At 37.3% G+C, this 10,013-nt stretch overlaps 1 protein-coding gene across 1 annotated transcript; it reads left to right on the top strand.

Annotated features, from left to right (window-relative positions):
* The first annotated feature begins 808 nt into the window (after positions 1-808).
* On the top strand, positions 809-8,728 carry LOC132300655 (uncharacterized). The gene is made up of 3 exons (XM_059797836.1): positions 809-1,239; positions 7,151-7,554; positions 8,123-8,728. Exons 1-3 carry the CDS (start codon positions 955-957, stop codon positions 8,367-8,369), a joined length of 936 nt encoding a protein of 311 aa, XP_059653819.1. The 5' UTR covers positions 809-954; the 3' UTR covers positions 8,370-8,728.
* Positions 8,729-10,013: the final 1,285 nt, after the last annotated feature.

The raw sequence follows: 10,013 nt of genomic DNA, 5'->3' as shown, positions 1-10,013 counted from the left end.
ATTTTAATTATTTTACCACACATATTTATATGTACACAAACTATATAAAATCCACATAAAACACATTGAATAAAATGAATGGTATGCAAATGGACCCAACTAAAATCCCTGTATGTAACAATTCTGGTAGTGGGCCCCATAAGAGACCGTTCGGCCCAAAATACGAAAAAAATACAAAATTGATAAACCTTACATTTCGAGGAGTCCTAACTCAATGAAACACCCCAACCAACTTTCGGACACAACCGCCACACTTCGCGGTGTTCGGTACACAAAACGAGAAAGACGAAAAATGTTCTTGCAAAAACAAAAAATGAAAAATGGTGAAAAATGAAAATATTACAGTTTGGTGTAGAGGTGGAGCAAATTAGAGGATGGAAGAAGCAACAAATGAACAAATGGGTTCATTTATAGGCAAAAGGGCTACAATGGTCATATTGCAGGGCAATTTAGATATTAAAAGAAAAGGACAGGTCACGTGCTGCACTTGTGGGCCGGAAAGTTGTCGGTGTTGACTTTCAGGGGTAAATTTGCACGAATTGGATAGTTTTTATTTATTTAGGATGTTAAAGCAAATAAGCACACACCATACCTCGGTGTACCTTTACCGAGATTCAAACTCTCAACCTCTCCTTTGACCATTTGACCCTTTGGTACGATTTGAATAGTTGTAGTACTGATTTGTTCACTCTTGTAGTTCAAGGCTGTTTTTTTTTTTTTTTTGCCAATAAAGTAATTAGATAAAAAGTTTAAAATAGTATTTAGATACGAAGTGTGACAAATAAGAGTTCAGTACGTGTGTGGAATAGGTAAATGGGGAAGACTAAACTCAAATGGGAATTCGTCTCTTTATAAGACATTACAAAATGCTCGGTGATCAAAACAAAGAGTCACCTACCTTCTAAAAACAAACATGCTGATCTTTTTCTCTCTCTCTATATATAATTGAATTGAATGGATCCAATACAGCACAAGTATGTCGACGTGAATGGTCTGAAGCTCCACGTTGCCGAGATCGGAACTGGGCAATCGGTGGTGGTGTTCCTGCACGGATTCCCGGAGATATGGTACTCTTGGCGCTACCAGATGATTGCCGTAGCCAATGCCGGCTTCAGAGCCCTCGCACCCGATTGCAGAGGCTACGGACTATCCGATCCACCGCCCGAACCCGAGAAGGCATCGATGTCTGACGTCACCACCGACTTACTTGCCATTATTGACGCTTTAGGCATTCCCAAGGTACCAAGTCCCAACTCTTCCCCACTTCTCAAATTTGCAGTTTAAATATTAGCTGGTGTTTTATCATTTTAAATTGGGATGCGATAAATGCACTCAAATTTTATTGTGGAATGACCGTATCGTCCATGATTTTTTCTTTCCCAAATATAAATAAATAAATAAATAAATATATATATATATATATTATTTGGGGTCCAAAATTGTAACCAATATAAGGTAGTCAGATTTTGTTGTTTCTTTTTTGATTGTTTTTTTGTTTGTTTCTTTTTTGTTTTGTTTTTGTTTTTATTTTTATTTTTTGTATTATATGTATTTATAAAACCTTGTGTAGGATTTAGTTTTATTTATTGTGGTGCACTTTTTGTTGATTATAGAGAATTTAAGCTGAATTTATCAATTAGATGCTTTAAATTTCTCTAGAAGAAAAAATCAAGTACAAAGTTTTGTTTTTTAATAGGGATGAAATATTAAGGGGTGTTTCAGATTTCTTTAATTTTTGAATTTTTGGTTCTATGAGGCTCAACTTTTCATTTAAAATCTATTAAAAAATTGGGGAAGAAAAAATATTCATTCATCTACAATTTTGTACAAGAGACATGAATAAGTACAGAGTTTCCTAAATAGAAAAGGAAAGAAAATCTCCTAAAATCTGCAAGAGAATTCTAAAAAGATATAATATGGTACAATAATTATAAAAGAAAACAAAATTTCTTCGGTGGAAATTCTTTCTTAGGACTCGGAGAAGATTAAGACTCAATACTCCCCCGCAAGTTGGAGCACGAATAACAATCATACCCAACTTGCAAAGAATACTTTGAAAATGTTCACTTTCTAACTGCTTGGTAAAGATATCAGCAAGCTGCTTCGATGAATGTAAATAAGCTGTTTGAATCAACCCACGTTGAATTTTTTCATGAATGAAATGGCAATCCAATTCAATATGCTTTGTGCGCTCATGAAAGACGGGGTTGGCAGCAATATGAAGAGCGGCTTGATTGTCACAAAATAAGGTAGATGTCGGTGAAGTGACCCCAAAATCAGCCAAAAGAAAAGTTAGCCTGGAGCTCAGATGTTGCTTGAGCCATGGCATGATATTCAGCTTCAGCAGATGAACGTGAAACAAGATGTTGTTTTTTAGTCCTCCAAGAGATTGGACTTGAACCAAGAAAAATGCAATATCCACTTGTAGACTGGTGTGTAATTGGGCAACTAGCCTAATCAGAGTCCGCATAAGCTATAAGTTGAAGAGAACTCATAGAAGACAATAAGATACCCTTACCCAGACAACCTTCCAGATAATGTAAAAGACGTAGAGAAGCATCGTAGTGAGGTTTCCGTGGAGCTTGCATAAATTGACTGAGGATATTTACAGCAAAAAGAATATCTGTATTTGGGTGTGTAATTGTCAAATAAATAAGGCAGCCTGTAAGCCGGCGATAAATGATTGGATCAGGCAAGGGATTTCCGTCAACATCACTCAACTTAGATTTTGTTCCATAGGTGTGCGAGCAGACCGACAACCCAACATACCCATGTCAGTCAAAATGTCCAAGGTGTACTTCCTTTGACAAAGAAAAATACCACGTGAGGAACGAACAATTTCAATACCAAGAAAATATTTTGGAAACCCAAGATCTTTGATACGGAACTGAGCATTCAACATAGCCTTTAGAGCTTTAATTTCATCTGTATTATCACCACCAATCAAAATATCATCAACAGAGACTAAAACAAATGTAGAACCGCGATAATCATCATGTTTAAAAACTAAGGAATAATCAGCTCTAGACTGAGAGTAGTCGGCAAAGCACAAATATTGAGAAAATTTAGCGAACCAATTGCGGCTCGCTTTTTTGAGCCCATATAAAGACTTGTTCAATCGACAAACTCGATTCTCCCCCTGCCTGTGATAACTTGGAGGAATTTTCATATATACTTCTTCATTTAAGTCTCCATGAAGCAAAACATTATTAACATCAAGTTGATGTGGAGACCACCCTTTGATGGAAGCAATGGCCAAAAAATACCGGTCAATGATCATTTTTGCCACAGGGGCAAATGTTTCATTATAATCAATGGCTTCAGTTTGTGTAAATCCTTTGGCTATGAGGCGAGCTTTATATCTCTCTATAGTCAGATGATACTTGATTTTGTAGACCCATTTGCTACCAACGGGTTTTTTTTTGTGAGGAGGCAAAGTTGTAACCTTTCAAGTGTCATTTTCCTCCAACGCTTTAATTTCTGCCTCTTTAGCCTTTCACCATTTTGGGATCTTAACAGCTTGTGAGAAAGATGTTGGCTCAATACATGAATCAAGAGAATTAAGAAAAGCTGAATGTGAAGAAGACAAACGATTATATGAAAGAACTTGTGAAAGAGGATAAAGTGTACCTGACCCATGAGAAGTTGATTGTTGCGGGCAATCTACTGAGGTCACATTGTTACAAATATAATCCCGCAAGTAGAGTGGGGTTCGGCGATCACGAATTGGTCGTGAAAAATCCCACGGGACTCAAAACTCGAAGATGAGACTACAAAGGATGTGCTCTTAGTAATACCTCGTGGAGTTTTTCCATTTAAAACTGACGAAGGAATAGATGTCGATGCTTTCGCTCCTCAACACCATTTTGTTGTAGAGTTGCAACACAACTATGCTAGTGAACAATCCCACGGGACTCAAAAAAACTCTGTAATTCATGTGATAAAAATTCTGTCCCGTTATCGGTTCGAATAGACTTAACAGAAAATATATTTTTTAACTCTTCCAATAAGAACCCTATAAGATTATTGGTCTGGCCTCTTTTAACCCGAGAATGATATTGATTGGCAACCATAGCAATGGAGGGCTTTAAATGTGATTGAGTTTCAGATTTGTGCTTTATTAAAACAACCAAGTGCAACAACTAAAATCATCAACAATAGTCAAAAAATAATGTGCACCTGAAATACTAGGAATAGCAAAAGCACCCCAAATATCACAATGAACCAATTCAAAAGGAAATTTTGTTTTTGTATTACTTAACGGAAAGGAATTCTTGTATGTTTTGCCAAAGGACATACATCACAGAGGGATTTGTTGGAAGCAGTGACAGAAGAGTCTAAAGCAGAAATTGAAACTAAACAATCATTTGAAGCATGTCCCAATCGCCAATGCCAAACATCAAGGTGGGTTTCACTGTTGCATAAAGACTACTAGGTTGGGATAGATAATAAAGACCATTCCAGCAGTTACTCACTCCAATCGTTCTCCTCGATGACAGGTCCTGCAAAATGCAATGGTCTGGAAGAAAAATAATAGCACAATTAAGAGATTTTGTTATTTGAGAAACGGACATCAAATTGAACTTAAATGAGGGAACAAGGAAAACATTAGCTAAATGAAAGGAAGGATTAACTGAAACACTACCAGTTTGCGTAACTGGCGCATTAGAGCCATCAGGTAATTGTACCCAAGACAAAGATGTATTTTTAGTAAAGGACTGAAAAAAATGTGGCGAGGAACACATGATTTGTAGCCCCACTGCCAATAATCCAAGAATTATCAAAAAGAGATGTGAGGGCAATACCTGCTAAATTTGTAGAATGGTCATGTCTACCTTGTTGCAAAATTGCTAAAATTTGATTGTATTGCTCCTGCGAAATTGATGGTGATGCTAAAAATGGAGAACTGTTACTTTGAGGCGCTGGTGTGTTGTTGCTTTGAGGCGCTAGTGTGATAACAGGAGCTGAAGATATAAAGAGAGGTTGGGATTGGTCGGATGAAGCAGCAAACCCATGTGCCAAAGGACGAGATGTCCCAGCAGGACCATCGTTAGAACGTTGTGGGAACCCATGTAATTTGTAGCAAGTTGCAATCGTATGACCGTCACAACCACAGTGGTCACAATGTGATCGTGCCCTTGACCCCCCACGATTTTTACCACAAACAGTACCTCCGCCACTGCCACGATTGTAGGTTGAGGTAGTGGGACGTGTAGTCTGATTTGGTGCAGGAGATGTGGCTAGAGCTGAAGCATCATGGAGATTGAGAGTGTGTAATGGAAGAGAGCGTTGCTTTTCTTGAATAAATCTTATTCACAGGCGGTAATGGTTCCCGTAATAGGATTTGACTCCAAAATTGTGCATATGAGTCATGGAGTCCCTACAAAAATTGCATCGCATGATCTTGAAGACGATGATCATTTATGGCTTTGGCTGCACCACATGAGCAAGTAGGAAGCATCACATATGATGCTAGTTCATCCTAGAGAGCCTTCAATCGAGTATAATAAGCAGTCGCAGAAAGATTATTTTGTTTGCATTCAGAAATACCCCGCTTGATTTATAAAATCTTAGAACTATTAGGTTGAGAAAAACGCTCCTTCAAATCGCTCCAAATTTCTTGAGCAGACTCGGAATAAATAATACTCGCAGCAAGTTCCGGCACCATCGAGTGAAGTATCTAGGAGATTACCATATCGTTCACTCGAACCCATTGCTCATAGGTTGAAGAAGATGGGTCTGGCATAGGAATTGTACCATCAACAAATCCAAGCTTATTTTTTGTGCGCAAGGCCATATGCATCGCGCGGAACCATGTATTGTAGTTATCTCCATTAAGGAGAGGAGAGACAAGAACAACAGTTGGATTGTCTGAATGGTGTAAAACATAAGGGTTTTGAAAAGGGTCACTAACCTGGGAAGAAGACATGGCCATAACTTGAGAAGAAGCTTGTTGCTGCTCCTCAAAATTTGAAGGAATCGTTGCCATGAGGGCAAACGTAATTTTGAAAAGAAAAAACACCTAATGCTCTGATACCATATTAGAAAATTGGGGAAGAAAAAATATTCATTTATCTACAATTTTGTACAAGAGACGTGAATAAATATAGAGTTCCCTAAATAGAAAAGGAAAGAAAATCTCCTAAAATCTTCAAGAGATTCTGGAAAGATAAAATATGGTACAATAATTAGAAAAGGAAACAAAATTTCTCGGTGGAAATTCAATATAATAAGGCACAATAAAATCAATATCTATATTGTAATTGTAGATTATTTAGATTCATCTTTGAAGATTTAATCAGCAAACAGCTGTTTTGATTTGGTACATCAATACATGATGTTCCTTCTGGTGTGCTATATGTGCTTCTTTGTGTCGTAGTTCATGCAAATAGAATGTTTATGAATCCAAGTTTTGTGGATTTTATTCCAGCATCATTTCGATCACCGGCTTTATTATGAGTTAGGTAATATGGATAGATATTTCTATGTTTTCATTTTGTAAAAATACATGAAGTACCTGTGTCTAAGACATGAAAATTTGACATGGGTATTCTATACATAACTAACACATATGGTTGGACATACACATAACAAGCATATTTGATAATCTAAATTTTTATATAATTTTACGTGAAACTCCTTCATTTTGTTCCTTTTACTCTAAGTAAGTGAGAGATAATATTTTACTCAGAAAATAAGAATGTTAAAAAATATGAAAATTTAACTTAGTACTCGTGTCCATGGTTTGAAGATTTGATAAATTCATTGCTTAGACATCTTGACGGTTTTGGGATTTATCAACCTTCCAGTTGCAAACCTTAATAGATGGTTTGTGGTAGTTTGTAGTGCCTTCATATTTGGGATGACTCTTACATTATCAATGAAATATTTCTAAATCACTCATCCCTAAACAATACTATTAATTTGGTCATTAACTCATTTTTCTTTATAAGCTTATATAGCCTTGACAAAAAATAAGTTGCCATTCTGCTTTTGCATTGCTACGGAAACATTGTGAAGAAAGAAATGATCCTTGGTTGTTTTTTATATATGGATGGTCTGTTATAGATGTAGTAAGCCTCATCAAGCACTCTTTACCTTGACCAAAAACTCAAAGGTTCTTTTTAAGGTCAAGTAGCATTCTATGCAGGTTTTTCTTATTGGTAAAGATTTTGGATCCGTGCCAGCTTATCAATTCGCAGTTCTCCATCCAAAGAGGGTCTTGGGAGTTGTGACATTGGGTGTGCCATTCGTGCCCCCAAATCCCCGTACGTTACATAAAGGACTCCCTGAAGGCTACTACGGTTTGAGATTCAAGGAACCTGGAAGAGCTGAAGCAGATTTTGGTCGCCTTGATGTTAAAACGGTTGTGCGGAACATCTACATCCTCTTCTCCAAAGATGAAATACCAATAGCCAGGGAAAACCAGGAGATCATGGATTTGGTTGAACCATCAACTCCTCTGCCCCCTTGGTTCACAGAGGAAGATCTTGCAATCTATGGAGCTTTGTATGAGAAATCTGGATTCCGAACCGCACTGCAAGTTCCATATAGGTAATGGGTTTGGTCCATTTCTTGGTGCTCGTCCTTCTTTGTATGAGGAAACTGTTATCTTCCTCTACTTTTCTTTTTGTGTACAATGATAACTACTACCAATCCAAATCCCATAAGTTTGTGATGCATCATGTTATGAATATATATTTTTTGGTTAGGCAAGTACTCACACATTGTCCACGCCAGGCTCGAACTCCTCTCCTAACCTTTTTGAGGGAAGGGAGGTTATACCATTGGGCTAATGGCCCATTGGTATCATGTTATAGAGTTGCAACCATTATTTCACCCAATAGCAGGGTGCATCTTAGTAGTCCACTTTTAGTATATTCAGTGTAAACCACAGCAACCTGTGCTTGATGCCGGTATTTCAGTTGTCGGTTGCATCAGACCAATGATCACCCATACCTTCTGTCCGGCACAATTAGAAATGAAGTTTCGAAGGAAATTAATCTGGTTTTGTAACTTTGTACAGCTGACTTCTGACTATCTGCTTTCTAATAAATAAGTTTGTTAATAATATTGCTTTCATTTTTTTTTTTTTTTTTTTATTATTTTTCTTTTTTGTTAGATCATCAAGTAAACCATTTGAAGTCCCAGATCCGAAAATTGAAGCCCCAGCCCTGCTGATCATGGGTGAGAAAGATTATGTCTTCAAAATTCCAGGAATTGGGGACTACATAAGGAGTGGACAGGTGAAAGTTTATGTTCCCAATTTGGAGATAACGTACTTGCCTGAAGGAACCCATTTTGTTCAGGAGCAATTCCCTGACCAGGTGAATCAGCTAATCCTCACTTTCCTCCGTAACCATAGTTGATCAAGAACCTTTAAGAAAGATTTGTCATTTTTGAATATGGTCAAAAGGTTGGCTTGGATTGTGAAAAACTTCAAAAGCATAAAAAGTCATATTTACCTGGCAGTAACTATATATAAGTGATTAACTGTACTGTGCCACTATCAAGCAAAGACCGGCTTTGCGGTTCCTTTCTGGCTTGAAATTATGTTTCAAGAAAATAAATTGTGTTTTTGCAACCAAATTCAAGAGAAAACTTCCTATCATGATCACTAGAGGTTTATATGCTTTTTGCTGGGTGATAATGAGATGGAGTTCACTAAAATATTACTTTTTTAGATGCAAGAATCACTATTTATTTATTTATTGTCTGTTTAGAAGTCTGTTCATGGAAGCCCTTTTAGTTCCTATATTTGTTTTCCTGTGAATTTGGCTTTGGTTGCTTGTTTCTCTAATGTGCAACTCTGTATATGTTAAACCAAATGTGACCCGAATCCTTTTTTCGGCGGTAATGCCTTGCCTGCGTAATCCATTTTTGGCCAAACAAAAAGCCCTAAAGAATGGTCCTCTTTGTTAGTGCTTCTTAAAAAACTCATACACCCTCCATTGTCCCGTAAGACTTGAATCCTCGATCATCTACTTTGGATGGTGAGAAAGTACCACTAGCCAATAGCCCTTGATAGTGGTTCATAACATGACAACAGAAGTATTATTGCACTTTCAAATAGGTAAGTCAGCTTATGATAAATACGCATAAACCAAGTTTGCTTTCTGAATAAATGTCTTCATTGAGGAGTGTTGTGCCATGAGAGATGTCTAGAAGGCTTTCATTATGCAATTACATTATGCATCCATCGCCGACAACTGTTGTTGATGTCTGAAAAGCCAGCAATTCTTCACGCGCGCGCGCGCTTCTCGGGTTTAAGCAGCAAGCCAAAAGCCATTTATAGCCTTTGTGAATGGTCATGCTGAAAATTCTCCCCTTTATTCCCAAGTCCCAAAATGCTTCCACCCTCTTTGATTACAGCCAATAGCCTACTGTAATACCATTTATATATGCATGACTAAAATTTTGGCTAATAGCCTCAAAGTTTTATGTTGGAAACTTAAGTATGATCAAGCATACTTTGGGTTAAAATTGGAATGGGTCCGGGTTTGAGGTGGGTGTATGTTGAAATCCATTCGACAGTAGATCAACGTAATATATTTACTTGCTCAAAACTGTTCTGGTGAATGAGAAATGGATCGAAAGTGAGACATTTGATCACGGTTTAAAGAGGAAAAATGGGTTGTCCCACGTATGAAGATTGAGAAAAACTTGGTGCGCAAATTTACATGCCAAGAATGGCATTTGGGTTTGGGTTCTTGGAGAATTAAAGTTTTTTCTCCATATACACCTGATCCAAGTGAGTGAGAGAGAGAGAGAGAGAGAGAGAGAGAGAGAGAGAGGGAGAAAGCCTAGCCCTTGAGAAATTGGAAGCTACTTAGATATCCTGATCAAGCAAACCTCACTTTTTAGACGTGTCGAATTCTTCCGAATGATTCAAATATAATACAACTGTGTTAGGCGGCATGGAACTGAAGTTTTGGAATTGGGCCTTGGAATTGGAAAAAATTTTGATTCAATTTTCTGAATTATTTTTTTCTAATTCCAATTCCAATTCCATG

This window comes from Cornus florida, unplaced genomic scaffold (assembly GCF_030987335.1).
Source record: "Cornus florida cultivar Cherokee Brave unplaced genomic scaffold, ASM3098733v1 CherokeeBrave_3.0.0_Hap2_Chr03, whole genome shotgun sequence".
Taxonomy (NCBI): Eukaryota; Viridiplantae; Streptophyta; class Magnoliopsida; order Cornales; family Cornaceae; genus Cornus; species Cornus florida.
This window is presented reverse-complemented; position numbering and strand designations above follow the sequence as displayed.